Source organism: Egretta garzetta, unplaced genomic scaffold (assembly GCF_000687185.1).
Source record: "Egretta garzetta isolate BGI_Z169 unplaced genomic scaffold, ASM68718v1 scaffold79, whole genome shotgun sequence".
Classification (NCBI taxonomy): domain Eukaryota; kingdom Metazoa; phylum Chordata; class Aves; order Pelecaniformes; family Ardeidae; genus Egretta; species Egretta garzetta.
Window position 1 is genome coordinate 2656779 of NW_009260791.1, and position 19817 is coordinate 2676595.

General features: G+C 46.1%; 1 protein-coding gene and 1 long non-coding RNA gene across 2 annotated transcripts in view; one reads left to right on the forward strand and one right to left on the reverse strand.

Annotated features, from left to right (window-relative positions):
- The first annotated feature begins 6060 nt into the window (after positions 1-6060).
- The window catches only part of LOC118453080, a 16420-nt gene continuing 2663 nt past the window's right edge, over positions 6061-19817 (forward strand). Inside the window, exons 1-2 of the long non-coding RNA XR_004842993.1 lie at positions 6061-6220; positions 13511-13598. This is a non-coding gene — a long non-coding RNA (uncharacterized LOC118453080). The remainder of the gene's footprint in view (positions 6221-13510; positions 13599-19817) is intronic.
- The window catches only part of ESRRB (estrogen related receptor beta), a 134017-nt gene continuing 128427 nt past the window's right edge, over positions 14228-19817 (reverse strand). The window contains exon 7 of the mRNA XM_035901987.1: positions 14228-17314. Within this exon, the coding sequence (XP_035757880.1) occupies positions 17070-17314 (245 nt within the window). The 3' untranslated portion in view covers positions 14228-17069. The remainder of the gene's footprint in view (positions 17315-19817) is intronic.

The following is a 19817-nucleotide window of genomic DNA, read 5'->3' on the forward strand; positions in this document are numbered from 1 at the left end:
GTAGCTGGTACTACTCGCTCCAACCAGGGCCTTGCCTTCATGGCTTAGATAGAGATCACCAGCATCTGAAAACCATTCCTGTGCAGTCACAGTTAGCCCAGTGCTGGGATTCGTGCTCTCACCTTACCAGGCACTCACTATGGCCATTGCAGGGCTGCCACCATCAGCCTCGCAGATCTGGCACAAGAATTGTGGTGGTTTTTCCTCGGTGGTTATCAGGGTCTGCGTGCAATGTGTCTCCTCCTTCACATCGTGCTAAGTGAATCCTTGCCTTGTTTCTCTCTGCAACTCTAGTTTCCAGTGTCAGCATGTGGGTCCTTGGGCTGGGTGCAGACCCGTGTTTTAAGTACATCTAAGCTTAACAGCAGTGGCGTTGCTTTTTTTTTTACCTCTCTTTTATGGATCCATGTTCCCCTGTGAAGGGAGTTACAGACTGCAAGTCAGCAATGTCTCCTGTTCAAGTCAGCGCGTGTCATCTGTGCTGACCTTCCTCCACAAGCATGCAGGTGATTGTGGAAGAGGGCTGCAAGGTTTTGCTTTTTTTGTGTCTGTAGTAATGGGCAACGACTGCTAGACAGAAAGACACCCTTGTCCTCCCCCCTCACCTCCCCCGCTGACTTTGTGCCCTGCTTGGGGCTAAGCACTTCTGCTGCCTTCTATTAATCTTCTCCTGGGACAGCACTATCAGTGGCCCATCAGCGTTCAACATGCCCTCAGTCACTAGCGTTAACTCGATTAGGGCAGTGAGGAGTGACTTACAGGGGAAGCTCTTCTCCACAGGCAGTATTTGCATACGGTGATTGATGCTGATGCGTCCTCTAAACACATCCACATTTTGCATTTTAAACAAAGCAATTGCTGTAGAACTGCTCCCTGTCACTCAGAGGGATTCCCGGTGCCAGCATAGGGCGTACCTTCCCTTTCTTTAAATGGCCTCTCTCTTTCCCAAAGAGGACTCTGAAGTGGGATGAAGAGAAGGTCACTGACTCCACCTTATGTTTGGAGGGGAAGAGACAAAAGCCTGCTGTGTGTCTTAGCTTGTGAAGTTGCTTGTGGACAGTTCTGGGCTGTGTGGGCAGTGTCACACAGTCGATGGGCTTACCACCAAGAAGGTCAAGCTTGAAGAGGGGACATAGGCTGAAGCCTCCTGTGTTTCCTTCAAACATCCTTTCCTGGCCAGATTACATGCTCAGGGGAGGCTCCCCCCACATTCACCAGCATCTGTCTCTCCTGAGAATACATGAGCTGGCTGGCACCCATGCAGGACTGAATATATGTGTGTATTATCCACATGTATTATACGTATGTACAACAGGTATTATATGTCTGTATTATGTGTGTATAGACACATGCACACACACACATATATATATATATATAAAATCCACCTTGCAAATTGTCCAAAGAAGCAAAAGGTGCCACGCTTTCTTTCAGTTTCTACTGGGGATTTTATTGGCGGGATGTGTCCAAATGAAGTGAGGCAGTGTCCTGAGCTATGTCTTTCTCTGAAGAGGAGAGTGTGCAAGGGAGGAAACGGGTGAGTTTAACTTCTGTTCGAAGGAAGGGCAAAAGGAACAAAATTAAATCTGTGGTGATACTGCTGGTATTTACCAAGGGAATGCAGCTTGCTTTGCAAAGGCAGCAGTTGTTTTATCTTCTTTATTATATCCTAAGTGTTTCCTTTCTTTCAAAACAAAAGAAAATTTGCCCAGAAAGTAACCCTCTGAACAGCTGCAGGGACTTCTCTGTAATTTAGGCTGCAGGGTTCCTTGGAGGCACTCAGTCCTCCCCTTTGTCCATGGAGTGCAGGGATCACTGAGGAGGCTAAATAAAAAAAATCATTTACATAACACCTTCCAGAGGTCCCAGAAAGATTGTCTCCTAGAGGCTGCCAGTGCCCTTTGCCTTCCATGTGCTCATGGCTTGCTGCACTGTGAGGGCTTAACACTTTCAACAAAATTCAGAGGCCTGTTGGCACAGTGCTCCAGTGAGACCTGGAAAACTTTTGCTCAGGCTTAGTAGGAAATACCTGTTTTCACACACTCCTGTCATTACTTTCTCATCTTTGCACTTATCTCAGATGCCTTGCACTGTACTGCTTGTTGCCCATTCCGTGTCTGAAAACTTTGTGGTTTTGCAAAGCTAGGCACTTCATTATTGGGCTCACGCTGTCTGGCTCCATAGACGTGGGAGCTCCACGGAGAAGGTGGTCCTTTCATCTCCTGCCACACCATATTAATTTTGCAAATGTGACAAGCTCAGCTTTGCAAAAATAACATATTGCCCACGTCTTGTTCCATTTAATATTGTATTCAAATGGTCCAAGTGCTCAGTGGCGTGGGCTGGGGGAAACGGCTCTGCAGACTTCTTTGTCACTTGACTGGCAGCTGGCTTCCAGAAGTAATTATAGCTGTTCAGTGCCGTGGTACGCCAAACCTCTTGGGGATTAGTGAGGCATCAGGTGCACGGTGACTCAGAGGCAAGAACAGAGATGCTCCACTTCCCAGGCCATAAAGGCCATAAGCTTTATAAATCCTAATATCCACCTGGACTTGGGACTAAAGTGAAAAGGAAGCGTTGCAGTGACCTTGCAGAGGGTGTTCTAATTTTCCAGAAAACCAAACAGGGAAATTTAGACCTTAGGAGTTTGAAAGTGAATTGCATTGACATCGTGTGGATTCATGGAATCTAATGTCTGTTCAGAAAAGTTCTGGGACCCTGGTTTCTCGGTTAGAAAGGAAAATAAAGTAATGATAGTTATGAAAGTTGTTAAGTCAGAATGCTTAACAAAGTGTAGAGTGGAATTATAATAACAATTTAACTATGGTAGTGTCCAAGTAAACACTGAAGTTAGTTTGGTCAAAGCAATACGGGTAATCAGTATGAATTATAGTCTAATGTGCTCATTAGTGTCACTACTAGTGACATTTGGTGCTTACAGAATTAGGTGTTAGAAACATTAAGTACTTAGAAAATGAATATGCAAGATATATAAAGTAGTACAGGATCATCATGATTCTTTGGTGCCTTCTTCAGGATGGGGTTTCCAGATACCAGACTGCATGAAGAGTTATTAAGTAAATCCTATAATTTGCTCTGCTTGAACAATAAGAACCGTGAAAACTGGTAACTTGTTAAGTTTCTACTTCAGTAAATGTGATTTTCTGTAGTAACTACAGTACCGGAAGCAAACCTGCCAAAGTAATGAGTGTTAATTAGGCTCTATGTAATCTCAAACTAATCTAAGTCCGTAATTACTAGGCAAGAAAGTGTAGGCTTGCAAGTACTCATGGTGCAATGATCTAAACAGAAGAAGGGAAACTGTGATAGGGTCTGTCTGTGCACCTTTAGGGTGTGTCAGCTGCAGTCTGGGTGCCTTTACGCCTCCAGCATAGGTTTTTGCAGGACATGTACCAGAGCTTCTGGGTTTTTTGATTGGGATATCTCCACCTTTAGCCTCTGATGATTCCCCACAGGTAGGAACCTAGACACATTGCCTGGCTGTCCCAGAAGAAACCCATGCTGGTTTCTGTCTTCTGCTTCAAGCTCCCCTGCTCCCAGTTCCTTGAGTGGAGCTTACTCTGTATTTAACAACTGTGGTGCTCGTGGCTTGTCACATCCTGGCTGTGTCCTCAGTAGCCTGGCATCTTTTGTGGGTTGCTGCTTCCTCCCCACTACTTGTTCAGAAAAAGGAGTTGTGCTGTAATATAAAAGAAAATCCTGAATCAGTGGGGAGGGGGGTGGATGGGACCTGCTGGATCATTCTTTTCTGTGTATCTTGCCAAGGAAACTGAAGAGATCATCTGGCCTTTTGTTCCACGGTAAGGCTCGATCTGGATCAGGCATCACATAAGGGTTCATGTAGAAAACTGTTTGCTAAAATGTTCTTACAGGGTGTTGCATGGTCTTCACATGGTAAAGCCCAGTTTTCAGTAGTTTAAGTAATTACCCTCCTAGAATATATAGTTCTTGCCTGTTAAGACTGGGATGGGTAAGGAACCAACGCTTGATCACTAAGACATGAGGTATGATTTCTGCTATTGACACTTTCCTCTGTAGTACCCACAATGGCAATACAGTTATTACATTAATAAATACAAATATTTTGTTTATGCAGTTTTTCCCAGGAGAGAATTGGGTGGAATGGGGGAGGATAAAAAGCGATTTTTCTGTAGGACGTAGACAAATGTGCAAAAAGTAATGAGGAATGATCTAAGCAGGAAACTTCAGAAGAATCAACAGGACTTTTAAGGTACTGAGGAACAGTGGAAGGAGGGGAAGGACAATGGAGCAAAACTAAATTAATTCTTTGTGCCAGTCCTTTCCTATGATTCTAATTTTACTTGACAATTCAACCAATTTACCTGATTCAAAGTAAAGCTCAGTGGTCTGTGACTTCCCAGATCACCCCATATCCCTTTTTTAGAACAACTTTACAGCATTCTCTACCCTTCATTACTCCAGTAGAACAGCTGAGTTTAATGAGAGAATTCATGTTTTTTGGCATCTCAACCACTTCCATACCAAACCCCTTCAGATCTCTTGGATGTATACAGAATGCTGTGCTGGTGACTTCTTACTCTTCAGCAGTTTGTTCGCATCTGCTCTCCCAACAGCTCCATCTCAGAAGGTGTCTCATCTTCATTGCTTGCAAAGGGTATTTCTAGGAGAGATGTCTCTTCAGCATGTCTCTCTGAGAAGCATTATCTTTCAATATCTGGGTAAGTACTTGCCTTTAAGGCCTGCTTCTCCAAGAGACACTTCCTTGTGTGATGCAGTGACACTTACAGCCATCCCTTCTCCATAAAGAAAAGTACTAGGAACACACGAACATGGGAGCAGGAGGGACCCTGTGGGTCAAACAAGAGTATGCAGGTTGAGCTGCATTTCAAGTGTAACCATAGTTTTTGCTGCTCTACCTCCTGCTGGAAAGCAGTCCCAGAACTTCCTTACTCTGAATCTAACACCCCTCATTCCTTCTGCTTTGGATTCTTTGCTTCTGGCTATCAAAACCCAGATTTGGGGCAATAGGTTGAATTCTGCTTCTCAGTCAAAGAAATGATGGTTCCCAGAGAACAGAGCATGCAGTTAGGGTATGGGGAAATCTCTTGTTGTTGAGAAAAATATATTTCTGCTTTTCTGTTAGCTTTGAAGAGTGCTGGGCTCTTCCTGCCTTATTCAGCTGGACTTTTCTCATCCTGCTCAAGATTACTGTCCCATCTGGAAATACAGAATATGCAGTAAAAACATGTGATAGCTGCCTGTCACCCTTCCTGGATGTGGGATTCTGGTTAAGCTTCATTGATGATGAAGCTCTGAATTGACATTCTCCCTTTTGCTATGTATTTTTTCTTCCCTTTCCTACTTGCAAGCCTGGAGAAATCATCCAAGATTCACTCTAAGAAAAGAAGGAACAGAGCAGTCATATTGAGGGCTAGGTTGAGGATCAAGGTGACATTAGTGTTCTCCATTGTTAACGGTTGCTTCTCTCCTCCTTTGCCAGGAGCATGTTGGCCTTGCATTTCCATACTGCACTCTCACTGACGCAAGGGTTGATGGTGAAGGTAGGGCAAAAATCTTCATGTCTATGTCATGGTTTCCTGCCAGGCTGACAAATGGGAAACAGGCAGCAAAGCTAGTTATGCCAACTAGTTAAGGAACGAACTGTATCATGTTTTCATATCTTTGTCCTGCTTCTCCCACTCTTTTCTCCTTGAAAGTTCAAAATACATCTGAGGGCAAAGGCAGAAGCCTCCCTAGTCATGAGAAATGATCCAGAAGAAATAAGTGGTAACTGTGGTGTGGACTGGCAGGGAAATAATATTATGCCTGTCTTCCCCCTCCCATTAAGAAGTGGAGGTTGGGGACTGCGAAGGGAGAGGAGTAACAGGAGAGGCTTGGGTTTTTTAACTTGTTTAGCAGCAGTAACTGTGAAGCATAAAGCTAACTGCAAAGGGTGTTTGATGACTCAGCTGAGTCTGAAGCGCTGAGATGCTGCTTAATGGCTTTTTTTGTGTTATCATTATATCATACTTTTTCTCTGCTTTTTGTTTCAGAGGTACTACATGTTCCTGAGTTGCTGGGTAGTTAGTTACCTGACAAGTGCTCATGGAAGAGGCAATTATCTAATTTCTCAATCATGGCTGGGAAGTCGCTAGGACACTGTTGTGAAGGACATCTAGCCAGCTCTGCTCCCCTTGTGAAGCATTGTCCCATGCAGGTTAGCCCCTCTCCCTTGGCATATCACAGCTGAATTGGAATTGCTCATAGACATACCCCAGACAATTTCGGTTGCAGTTTCTTTGACTCTTTTGATCTTTGAAAAGAGCAATGCTTTTTTTGCCAGATGAACAATTTGTGCTGTGGAGGGTACAGGGCCAGACTCAGTGAAAAGGACATTTGCTGTGATGACCTGTGTGAGAATTAATGTAACCAGCAGAGTATGGAATCTGGTACCAAGGAGGTGACAGTGTACTTAGCATAGTATCTCACTGACAACCTGGGCATAATTTATTTATTCCTTGTAGTAGGATCAATAATAGCACAGCAGTCAGGCAGCTGTAGGTAGCCTGGTGCTATCTTTCTTGGTGAGAGTGTCCAGACAACCGACAGGAGCAACTTAGCCACATGCTCTGGGACACACAGCAATCACAAACTCCAGAATGAGTCATCGATGCCCCCTTTTGTGGACATGTTCCATATGAAAAGCAAAAAACAAAGACAGTCCCAGTCCAAGCTGATACAGCCAATGCAGTGATTGAGTCTCCCAGAATTTGAGAGGTCCCAGGCATCACTTATCTGAGGTTTCAGCCACTTTTTAGGGTATATTTATTTGCAAGCAACATGCCCTGGGGAAGAAGAGGTGTGCCAGAAGCCTGCTTTATGTGCACTGAGCAGCCATGGAACAAAAAGGAGACTCCTGCCCAAAATGGTTGCAGTAGGCAATGGGTGGCAGAAGGACATGCTGAGCTAGTATGGCCCAGCGTGCTGGGCAGCAGGGTTATCCAGCTGCAGCTCCCTTACAGAGTTGAGAATCCACCCAGGGTATGAAGCTTTTCCTCTCACACAGCTTTACTCTGCCTGAAGCGCAGGCTGGCAGGCTCAGGGGAGATCTGCAAAATAGGGTCACATTTGCTTTTCTATCAGTTAAAGTTTTACATAAGATTTTCATAGTTATGATAATAATCTCGTCATTGTTGTAGCCCCAAAACTTTTTGTTTGCCTGCCTACTGAGGTTTTGTTTATCCCTTGCTCATTTACAGCTGACAGAGTACACAGGTCCTAAGGCACTCCAGGCATTTTCTTTTTCTTTCGAAAAGGCAAGGTGGCCTCTTGACTCAAGAAAGTTGAGAAACAGGGCTCAGTGTGCATCCGGGCTTTATTGCCTCTCTTTGACATTCCTAAGCACATTTAGAAGGTGTTTACTATATGTGCATCCGGGCTTTATTGCCTCTCTTTGACTTGTTTCTCTCACAATTACATTCCTAAGCACATTTAGAAGGTGTTTACTATTTATTTGTAAAATGTTTTTGTTTTCTGTGATCATTGAGTACGAATGTGGTGGCATTTCTATAATTGCTCTAACTCTGTTTGGGTTAATAACTATTTTGCCAAGTGAACACAGCTTCATGGGAGCTCAGCTTTTCTGGTTCAGTGCTGGCAGCACCACGCGTCGCTGTGCACTACCCTGCTGCATGGCCTCGCTGGGTCATGCAGGCAGGATTTTGAGGTTCTCTTGAGTTACGTAGTGGAGCCTGAGGTAAGCATGGTATTTCACTGGTTTGGCATAGTCTGTCTAATTAACTAGAGCTGCCACAGAAGCTGCTGTGATCTAGCCTGACTGTGTCTGTTCCTCAGGCCTGTAGTTCATTCCCATCCGCAAATACGAGCTGGAGAATGAAGAGGAAGGATGACCTGGCCCAAATGGCAGTAACGGCATTTTGCAAATGCCCTCCTGTAGCCCTCCTCTTGGTTTGGTGTCACTTCTGTGGCATTGCATTCCTTGCAGAGCTGGAAAGCCAGGACATCTTAGCAGAGCCTCAGCAATGGGAAACAATAAACATTGTTAACTGGGGCAACCCTCCTTCCAAGTGGAAGGTATCCAGAACAGCGAGCTGGCTGCTAGCCATGGGGGCCTTGTTTTTAAGGGAGCCTGAACAGTCTATCCCATAAGGGGTTTGGAGCAGCCCAGTGTGGTCGGCTGCCACAGGGGACCGAATGTTCACTGGTGGCCTCCTCACCCACACGGGCAGTGTGCCAGAAACAGGGCAGGAGGCGGGAGGTGGGAGAAAGAGAGGCTGTCGCAGGAGTGAAGAAACCAAAAGGTATCAAAGATTAGGCAGGGAAACAGGCTGGATCATACCAGGTGCCTGACAGTGAGAAATCATGGAGTTGTGATGGAAAGAAGAAATGCGCACAAGCAACAGCAGCGATTTAGGATTTTCTGCAGCTAGAAAAAGTGAGTCTGAGCTAGAAGTGAGTGCACAAGGTAGTGGCAGAGCTGAGGGTAGCACACCGAAAAGCTGATGCCTGTGCTAATGCTGTTCCCATAAGCATCGCTCCCTTAGGACACTGCTGAACTTTTATGATGTGATGACAAAAACAATGGGGGAAATGACAAAAAAAAGGGGTGGGAAATCAGTGATTACCCCAGGCTTGGTTACAAGGGTTCATTAGATTGAAAAAATATCTGATGAAATTGTACTTTCTAAGACTGACCCAAAGGATCACTGATTTGTAGTAGCATTAACCACTGACAAAAAATATAAACAGGAGTTTGGTTAATGTGTTTGAGTCTAATAATGTAAATGGTAACAGAAAATTACTTGCAGCATTGACTGCTTTCAGTGTTGCGATGGAAAAAAATTTACAATGCTGGAAACGTAATTATTGAAGGTGATTATAATTTTGGCTTCAGTTAAATCGTTTTCCTTCCAAATATAACACTCTTCACTCCAATGAGATTATTCATAACTTATGTATTGCACTTGACTTAATTGGCATATGGTGTAATTTAACCCCTCTCAAAAACATGATTTATGTGCTTTGTTCTAACCGATCTATTAAATACAGCCTTGTTTTGTGTTGAGTCTTGCCAATTTAGGCAAAATGATTTCAGTTTGCTCTGTCCTGGCTGCTTATCTGATCACTGCCCTGCCTTTATTATTCAACAATTGCAGTTATGTTGGGGATGTGTGATAAAGCTTATTGAAAATGTAATGCCAGTTTCTTGAAATCAGAGAACAAAATGTATAATAATTTAATTCATCAATATTGATGCACTTGATTCTGAGACTTTTTATAGAATGGTCAGTGTGCTGATTTTAAGCATTTAGAAAAGCAGGAGTTTGGTATTTCTGAATTAAGCAAGCTGGGATTTCTAAACAGAAATCAGCTTCTTATTGTGCAATAGGAAGGAATACATTAAAAAAAATCTCTTTTTCAGTACATCAAGGAATGCATGAAAATCTTCTGTTCTTAAAAAACTTGTTTGTGTTATAGTAAAAGGATTATATCGGAGAAAGGCTAAGGTGCCTTTTTAGTTTCCGCTGTTTGTTTTGGATGGATGAAAAAGAGAAAAAATATCTATTGGGGGAAAAGGCCTCATCCATGCAAAGGAGGAAGGGTTCCGATCCGTTATTGCTATTATTGTTAGGAAAATATGGTTTAAATAGGCTAATCTTGTTTCTAGGCTATTTTGAAGGTAAATGTGAACTCCAGGAGTGCTGTGAATGAAAGCATGACTAAGAGAAGCAATGAGTGTGGAGGTTTGTGTGTAGATAGCTACAGAAAAAGAGGTCTATAGGCGTCTTTCTATCTTAGATAGGGACTGGGTTTTTGTACTTGTCTTTAAAGCATCAAGACCAAGTGGTGGAAGGCAGACATTTGCCTTTCTCATTACCACATTTTTCTAACACAATTGATGCTGTGTGTACCCAGCAAAGGGGTAAGGCTGGCAGTCCTACTTCTTCCCTGAAAAGAAATGACTGTGGGTGAAATCAAGAGACCTTGAAGATTGTGAATGGTAGGGAAAAGTGAGCCAGGGGACTGCTTGTTTTGTCTTCTGATACAAGCTGTGGGAGCATGAAATAGGATGAGCTGATGGCATGTTCAGAACAGGCAAAGGAGACACTTCTTGGAGCACTGGTCCATGGAACTCATTGCTGCGGGGTGCTGCGAGGGCTGAACGCTTGTTGCAGTTGAAAACGGGACTGGAGAAATTAATGTAAGAAAAATCATTGGGGCTCGTTAAATGCAAAGACCTAATCTCTAGCTCAGGTAGTCTTTGACCCTCAAAGCACTGGGAGACTTAATTATACCTCCTTGCCCTGTTTTAATGTTCTCTGGCCTTCTGCTGCTGGCCGCTTTAGCAGAGAGAGGGTGCTGGCCTAAGGGGGCCTGTGGTCTGAGCCAGTACAGCTGTTCCTGCATGTGCTGAGCGTGCTGCCAAGCGATGGTTGCAGTCAGCGTGTGACTGGTCGGGTTTACAAAGGGCTCGGTGAAGCACTGAAGTCTTTAGCATATCTGTGATGTGTCAGTGGTAGCTGTTGTCAGTCTTTTCAGTTTTTCTGACAAAAGATGCTTTGAGCCTTTGGCCAGTTCTGATCTCTCCTGTGACTTCACTCCAACTTACAATTATTTGGATGCTGCTATTCCCAGAGCTGAAGACTGTTCTAGCCTCACCCAAGCCCTGTGGAAGGAAGCACACGAAACGCAGAAGCATGATGGGCCTCTCAAAGCTGATTAGCACTAATGTAAAGAGACGCTGGCTGCAGTTCTTTTGGAGCGAGGCTGTTGGGTTTGGCTGGCTGGCAGCAGTGTTTTGGATCAGGGCCGTTGCTTTTTGCTGAACCATCCTTGTGCTTTCTAAACTCAACTCGCTTTAGTCTCTTATCAACCTCTGCATCTTCCAGCCACCCCAGCACACTGCTAGGCTGGTCCTCCTGCTCCCCAGGCGCAGGTGTTGAGGTTTTGCCATGGTGTCATTTCAAATCAGTTGCAATGGGAGAGAATGTCTTTGTAAAGCAAGCTAGGCACATGGCACCACCTCTCCAGCTTTCTGGTACTGGGAAGTTGAACACTGAAGTGTTCTTTCTGTATGTCAGCTAATGTTTGCTCTGGTTCCCTGTATGATACCTTAGCATGAGAGGGAAAAATCTCATTGGTTTTCATTTATTTTGTGTGCAGGTAGCTACAAATAACTACTGCAGTCGTGTTTTAACATTTGGAGCTTCAGAAAATACCCCATCAATTAAACATGCTTTTATGTTTAATAAGCGTTTGGAGAACTCAAAATGGATTACTGAAGAAACCGCCTTCCCTCCCTAGCTAATCAGAGAAAAGACAGTATTTTTCTAGAATTTCCTGTGAAGTTCTTCTGTAAGAGGAAATTTCAGGTTGTCCTCAGTTTCTCCCAGTGCTCAGTGTGCTTACTATGAAGACAGCTCCCTTCCCCTTTTTTTTTTTCCTTTAATTCCAGTGTGTGTGAACAAAAGTAAGGAAAGCCTCAAAAAAGCCTAGACAAAGCAGAAAGGTGCCCAGGAAATGTAAGGAAGGCAGCTGCCACTTCAGAGGTCAGGGGCCGAGGAAGGCGTACATCCCTCGAATGGTGTTTGAAGAGACCAGCGGGTGCCGTGCTCTCCATGGGCCCCTGGCTACCCTGACTGATCTCTTGATGCTGGCAGCTCCAGTGCCACATAAACTTTTCAGAACCCTCAAACTGCTGCCTTTCGCAAAGCCACAGATTGACTGTCCCTGCACTATACTTAACCCAAAATCAAGTCTGTTTTCAAGTCTTACTGTGGTGACGAAACCCAAACCCTCTGTGAATGGCTACAGCGCTCAGAGGGCCTAAGGGTGCAACGCAGGTGGGCTGTGGGTGAGACTGTGAGGTGCCTTGTGATCTTGGAGAGGGATTGTTTTGGTTCCAAGACTGAGCCTGTAACGGTCAGAGGGGAGGTGACTGCGGGGCTGGGAGCAGCTGGTGTAAGCGTAGGAAAACCTTGTAGTGCTTTGCTTCCCTCTTCAGCTCATCTTGGTTTTTTCATTCAAGGTCAGTTCTAGCCCATGACCTTTCCTACTGACCACCACTCATTCAGCCACTGCAGCCTCCTCCCAGGGGCAGGCCAAGAGGCCTCCTGGTTGCCTGGTTGAGACGCATCGGCCCAGAGAGTGCCGTTGCCAGGAAGAAGGACCTCAGCAGTGCAGGCTGTGTGAGGCGTGTGGCGACGGAGGTGCTCGTGCAGGGTGTGATGCTGGCGGTGCTCAATACAGTCAGAGGTAGGATAAAAACCTGGGGTCCTTGTTTCTCATGGCTCTGCCCCAATTACCACAGCACGTTTCCTTCTGCTCTCCCAAGCAGACGTGAGCTTGCCCTCCTGCACCACTTGACCACCAGATCGATGCAAATGCCATGACTTCAGCGCTTGCTTGCAACACCCATGATGTCACTGTTGGGTTTAAGCCAGTGGTCTATTTTATGATTAGAGGTTTTGTTTTTCACTGGAACAACTTCAAGGCTTTTTCATTGCTAGTTCATGTTTATTCCTTGCACCAGTGAAGCGCAGAATGTGGGGAGAAAATGGGTAAGTGGAAGAAACAGACACTAAACCCATGGCAGAGACTGACAGCGGTGCCTGTCTAGCCCGTCCTCCACAAAGCTCATCTCACAGAGACTGAGAATTTCTTTTTCTTTTTTTTTTGAATATGGGAAAACAGCAAATGAGTGTTTCTAAGTGAGAGGGCTGGGACTTTCCTCCCCTTCCACAGCATGCACAAGCCATGCCTTTCCCCACCCCACATCCGCAGGGCTGTGTGCACCCCAAAGGACAGAATGGAGCAGCTCCTAAACACAATAAACATTACTCTGTCTGGGTTAGTTTTTACATTTCTGTGTTTTATTTCTTGTTTTGTTTGAAATGACCTGTACCACAAGAATACAATTTATTTAACAGCTTTTTTCCTTTTTTTTTTTTTTTTTTTTTTTTTTAGGAGCAGATAATAGTTAAGTAGATACTGGTTTATTTCACTGACTGTCTATAACTCCCTGCATCATTCTCACAGCCTCTGTCCCTCTGGCTTCTCCACATAACCCAGCCACAAGAACAACAGAGTGGCCTTTGGCCATATGATTGATTATAGCTTGTGGATACAAAGTGGAAGCTCTTTTTCTCAGCTCCGATTGGTAATAAAAGCTCAACAAGTTACATTCTAGGGTCTTTCTCAATGACTTTCCCCTCTGAAGGCTGCTTACATGTTTCTGGTGCAGCATGTTTTATTTTATATATTTGTAATAGTTTAAAAAAAAAAGAAGATAGCTTATAAAGAGACAAATAATGCTCCCTTGGCATGAGCAATACTGCAAGGTTCTGATTGTTGTGGGGGGGGGTTTCTTATAGCTTCACAGTTTTGCTGCGAGGTGTAATGCCCAAGTTTCCCCAGAAACCTAATTCTGTGTGGTATTTTACGTTTTCTTTTAATTGATCCCCATGAAATTTGTTTTGCATTACAGGCCAGACACCGCTGTTCCCAGAGAAGAATGTGCCCTTAACAGAAGAGCTGGTCACTTGGGAAGAACTGCCTTTTGTAGTAGCTGACGGGTACGTGGTTTCTGTTATCCGCATATGCAAATCAGGGGCTGGAGCTGCTTTTACCATAGTTGCTGGATGTGGGCTACATGCTTATTCACTGTCACTGATACACTTACCTCTACAGTTTTTCCTTTTCTGTGAGTCATAGAGCCCATTTGTGTCCCAAGGCTGAAGCTCCATCTTTTGCCCCATGCAGAAGGGCAGCTGTATGGCGCTGACTCTGTGACTCCTACATTACAAATGAACAGCATAAAGAGCGCTGGTCCAGAACCCATGTCCTACTTCATGCCTCAACTTCTACATCTCCAACCTTTTTGTAAGAGACTGTGAGCGTTCAGACCTAAGCAGTTGCTGAAGCCCCATTTCCTACTTCAACTGAGTGCACTGAGAGCTGTTACCCTTTTCTGCAAGCCCAGCTTGCTGTGTAGCTGGACATGCTCCTCAATTGTGACAGCGTGACAGTACTAATGATGCACAGCAGGTCAGAATAACTGGGAAGGGATGTGTGTGATTCCTGCACTGGTCTGAAGGGCCCCAGAGACCTGACCTGGTTCCCAATGTAAGATCGTACAAGCCTTTTAGAGGTTAAAGCTAGACAGGTGTTTCTGTCCCCATTCCTGGGGAAGACTTTGCATTCCTTGCTTAAAGAGATTAATATATGCTAATTACTGTCTGGTTCAGTTCCCATCCTATTTCAGAAGCAATGCAAACATTTCCAGGCATATTATCTTCAAGCAGTGGGGGATATCCAGATGGGCTCTGAAGTTATGCAGCTGTAATGGAGAAAGAAGGTCCTGGGTAAAAAATGCATTTGGTATCTTTATATTCTTCTGCCAGGGCAGGAGTTGCCTCCATGCCATAGCCCTACTCTAAATAGCCAGCAGCCTCTGTGGGCTAGAAGCTAACTCAGCAGCTCTCCATAATCATGTTTTGTAGAGTTCTCCCACCCTCTTCTGGAAAGCCTTTTTTTTCCCCCCCCTTTTGTAAGTGACCTTTCCAGTCAGGGCCCAACAGAGTAAGAATCGCTTCGTAGGATCTTTTCAGCGCCTTTTGGGACGGCTGCCTGTGCACAGCAGATCAGGACGCAATGTGCTGCTGCTGAGCTGGGTGGGACTCGGCAGGAAAGCAACGGTGATCAAGTGAGTCAAACTTACAGGCGATAGCACAACCCAGCACATTTGTGTAAGCATTTATGCCACAGCCAGAAAGAGTTGCCAGGGTGCAGCACATGGCAAGCTGGCTCTATAGTGGCACCATGCATTTCAGTTTGGTCCCTCTTAGTCACAGATGGGTACAGGGATCATGAGTGCAACCAAAAGCTTCTCATGTTCCCTCCCAGAGGCAGCTGGGGAGAGAAGCACAAATATCTGTTCAAAGCACAAGGCCACTGTGTAATCGCTACCGCTGCAAGCATGGAAGCAGTCCCAGCTCCCATGGGCCTTCTGCCCCTTAGGTCTCTGTTGGTTTACTAACATGCCTGAAAGCAAGACTGAATTCCCTTATGAAGTGGGTACAAAATGGGTGAGAGTAGCTACGGCTGGGTAGTGGAGGGAAAACTCAAAGGAGATGGAACTGAACTAACTCAAGTACTGGGAGCAGGCTGGCTACAAGAGCTGAGGGGTCAGTGTGAGCTAGCACCCTCAGCCCCTGAGCTTGCCTGGGTCATGTTCTGCAGCATGGACAGCTCTGCTGGGACACATCCTGCTCCAGCAGCAAACAAGCACCCAGTGTCTCCCTGGTCACATACCTCAACCCAATTTGGCAGGCTTCCTGCTGCAGGCAAGTTACTCCTCTGCCACAACACCTTTCTGTTGGGCTAGCCAGGAAGGGATGGAAGCTTGACAGGAACAGAGGCAGAGCACAGCTAGTGGTGTCTCAACTGTAGATCAGGAGCTTTTCCTCACCTCTACTGCCATGCCGCTGACCACAAAATGGACAATACATTCAGGTTTCATCAGCTCAGGCTGGCTCAAAACTAAGTGACTTGGAACATAAAATCTCAGGGAATCCCAACAGCCAGTTTTGTCAGTCACCCACATTCCCCTCTGGCTACTGGGAATGCAGCAGTTGTGGCTTAGGCAGCAGATCTAAACCAGGGCTTGGAGACAGCAGGAACCTGGTTACATGAGAGGAGTAAATAAATAATCATTCCCCCACTTCTCCCACCACCTCAGGGTCAGGTATTTGCTTTCCCATCAGCGAGGGAACCTCTTACCAGGCCCAGGTATAACATATGCTAGCTCTTTTGCTGCTGTTGAGGATAATGGGATGAGGCAGGGGAAGACAGTAGTTGAGATATGGGGGGTTTCATGCCACCCTCTAATTTATTTCCCTAGGCTGCCACAAAAAGCAATCTCTCAGGCTCAAGAGCTGCCTCCTCTGAAAAGCAGTGCCCTTGATTCCTAACTAGCATTTGGCAATAAGCCTAAGTCTCTTGTGGAGGCAAAGAGCTATCACTTTAATGAAGTCTAGGAAAGCCCGGGTTTGGGGTGTATTTATAGTTGGGCAGTAACCATGCAGACAAAGCCTTGTGTTCTCTGCCACAAGGAACAAGTGGGGAATGGCACTCGGCTGAGCTGAAGAGGCAGGTTTGATACACTACAGGGTGAAAAGTGTGGAAAAATTGTAGTTAGCACCACAGAGGAGAGGATGCAGAGATTATCAAGTCAGTCAACCCAGCACTGAAACATAACATTGGGCTCTTTTCTCTTTTCCTTGCCATCTGGGAAAGACGACTTGCATTCTCTCAGGGTCATACATCCTACCTCTTCAGGGGCCTGCGGGGATTGTACACGGGAGGGACTAGCCAGGCGTAATGACACACTGTACAAGGTCGCAGAATATCTTACACAGTTAGGAGCATCTTTCCCGGTAAGAAGTGGGGCCTGTATGTACAAGTGTTAGCTGTCGCTAGAGGAGCCTGAGAGGCAGCCGTTTTGACCAGGAGAGGTCCAGCAGCACTGTTCTCCAAAGGAGCATCTGCTCTATGGTTAGAGCTGGAAAGGTGACAAAAAGAAGGACCCTGGCTGCTTCCCTTTTTATCTGACCCCTCACAACACCAGCAGATGAAGTTTACATTGACTCTATTCTTTCTCTCTTCCTGCTTCTGTCCCCACTCCCCCTCCAGCGCTGGCGGAGGAAGCTGGGGAGCAGGCGGCTTGGACAGCGCTGAGAGCATCACTGCTCAGAGGGGCTGGGCCCTGATGACCGCCTCAACAAGTGCAAGAGCATATTCTGGTATTTCCCACAGAGAAAAACAAACAAAAAAAAGAGAAACAGGTGACTGATTAAAAGAGTTTCCCCCCTCCTGTACACGAGATTCTGCAGTCACGCCGGCAGATAGACATTAAATAATTCTTCCATAATAAATGATTGGAGATAAAAGCCGGCGGTGGCTGCTGCTGCTGTTTGGATTGCTCCGTTGCCTGCATCTTTGTTTCTAGTTTGTTCCCCGGCCACTGTCGGCTGGCGCTGGGGCTGTCAGACCTTTGCCTCTAGCATTTCTAGGAAGAGTTTATGCATGGGAACCTTGCCCTGCAGTTTGATGCTGTAGAAGTGCTGCACAGCTTTGGCGGCTGTCTGCCGCAGGAGGGGCAAGGTCAGGAGCAGCTTGCCTGCTCGCCGGGGCTCCTCGTTGCGCTGACTCAGCTCGTAGTCCTGCAGGGCTTCATGGAGAAGGTCCTGGAGTTTCTGCACTGCATCCATGTCCTCTATGTGCATGGAGTCTGGGGGGAGGGAAAAAAGACAGCAAACAGGTAAGTCAGTCAGACATGAGGAAGGAAACCCTTTATGGTCCTGAAGCTAAAGATGTTTTCTTTCCTTTTCTTTCTTTTATTTTCTGTTTTCCTTTTTTTTTTTTTTCTTGGGGGGGGGGGGGGGGCCAGTAAGCTTGCTGGGGGTAGGTGACACATCGTGCCCTGTGCGCTGCCCATTTTGGCAGCCACCCCAAGGCGGTGCAGGGGTCAGACGGGGGCCTTTGTGACTTGCACATTCACTTGCCCTCCATGCTCCTTATGTGGAGAGTCACCCTGCAAGGGGCAGCAGCTGCTGTGCTGCCGCTTGGGAGCAATCTCATTAAGAATAATTAACACTGCTATAGCGCTTCATCTGTCTAAACTGCCTAATTGCCATGCAGCTGCTCAGGGTGTCAGCAAGACAGAAAAGCCCCAGTAGGTCACAACCAGTCTGCCCAGGGGTGTTGCTAGTCCCACCTTTGTGCAAGTACCCCTATATTCAGAGACCGCCAGCAGCTGCTTGGGGAGCTTCCTGCTTCAGTAAAGGAAACCGGCACCTCCTGCACAGCCTCTCCCCTTAGGCTGCCAGTCAGAGTTCTACAAGCTGCCGGAGGGCCTAGTAGGGTTTGCAAGGCTAGCACAGCTCCTTGGTGAGTCTCTGAGGCAAAGGCAAAGGTAGTGACCCAGCCCAGGGTTGAGCTGGGGAACCTGAGCTGAACACAGGCTGCTAAACTTGTGGGTAAGTCATGGTCACAGAGGGCAGCACCAAAGAGCAGAGGTTAGATCAGCAAAGCTAACCAGGCGCAGCATCACTGAAGTTTTTTTTCTCCTTTTCATCTTGCTGATGCTCGCTTCTTTCTTAACACCCTGACAGAGCTGGAGACACTGTTCCCTTGTCTTCATTGTTCAGAGACTTTTAATCGATACCGAACCCATTGATAAAGATCCCTGCCACAGGGCAATGAATCCAGACACAGCAGCAAAGGGACACTACGGCAAGCACACATGCAGTCACACTGTGCCACTGCAGCTGGGCTTTGCAGTGTGGCAGTGCTCTGGCTCAGCCCACACAACACAAATGCAAGGACACGGGTTCCTCAGTGTGACAGCAGAGAAGGGGAGCAAAGCACCGAAAATCTCTCTAGCAATATGTCTCATCTCTATGGAGAGCGCAACACAAGTTAGAGACTGTGCATTTCATAAGCTACGTGTACAGTAAATGCTATTTATGATGCATGATCTATAAAGTATTACAACAGTTAGGAAAATACCATGTCTAGCAAGAAAGCTCTTTAAGAAGCTGTTTAGAAGGAACACACTAATTAGAGGATATTAAGGGGCTGTATTTCCAAGAAGCCTACTGAGAAAGGATTGTTCTTGCCGCATTTGCTTTTTGTATCCAAGAGACCAGGCAAAGAAGCTCAGAGAAGGGCTGGTAGTGACCACAGTGACCTGAGCTAGCCACAGAGGGTGATTCTGAAAAGTAGGGAGGGAGAAGCATGTTGCCAGGTCAGTCTGGCAACTTACTTCTCCCAGCCAGGTAGCACCTCTGGAAAATTTCCATGTACCATCCAGGAGAAGTGAGTGGGATCTGTTTCCTCCTAAGTTGCAGAGACTGGAAGCATCAAGAGCTGGTGTTTGGAGAGAAGTGTCCTCCAGCCTTTCTGTGTAATGTCCTCCTGGCTAGGGGCACAAGGGGGAGAAGTAATCACAGTCCATCAGAGTTTGCAAAGCCCAGCCAGTGCTAGAAGCACCAGGCAATGAGCCCTGCTTCAGGCCAAAGTGAGTGCTCTGATTTTGGATACTAATGCTGCACAGGACAGTAAACGATGCCAAAGCTGTGCCCTTCGGCCGCCTGACTTCTGTAAGGTGACGAGACTTAACAGCACTAAATAACTAGACATATACAGGGAGAGCAATTGGGGAAATAAAGATCAAAGCCTGCCCCACCCCCCCACTCTTTGCTGAAAGAAGCTCAAAATTGGCAGCTGACTGTGAAAAATAAAATAACATTGCAGGATTAATTTCCTTGCAATCCATCAGTGAGCTGGTGTCGATGGCATTGATAAACTGTTAATTACAAAATCAATAACTATGAATTTTTACAGCTGTCAGAGCACTGAGGTGAAGGGAGGCTGCCTGGCCATCTCCCTGAGGGTCAGCTGGCCTAGAAGTCAGCCTTCATGTCAGGAGCCCTTCTCCAGCACTGCTGGCACGGGGTGCAGGGCAGGTCTGAGAACAGGAAAGGCCCACCCCCTCCTCACCTAATGCTTCTGGCAGCAGCAGGGACCTCACAGGACCCATTAGTACAGAATTCACTACGTGTGCTCTTGCTAGATCCAGACCTTGTTCACTCCATCTCAGCTCTAAAATGCTTTGGAGGGGAAAGAGGGGAAATAAGGTTTGGCCAGTCTGGGAAGCCTGGAACTGAACACGTGCTACATAGTAACCCAAGGGCTCTTCAATACACAGGTTGATCAGTTTGTATTACTGA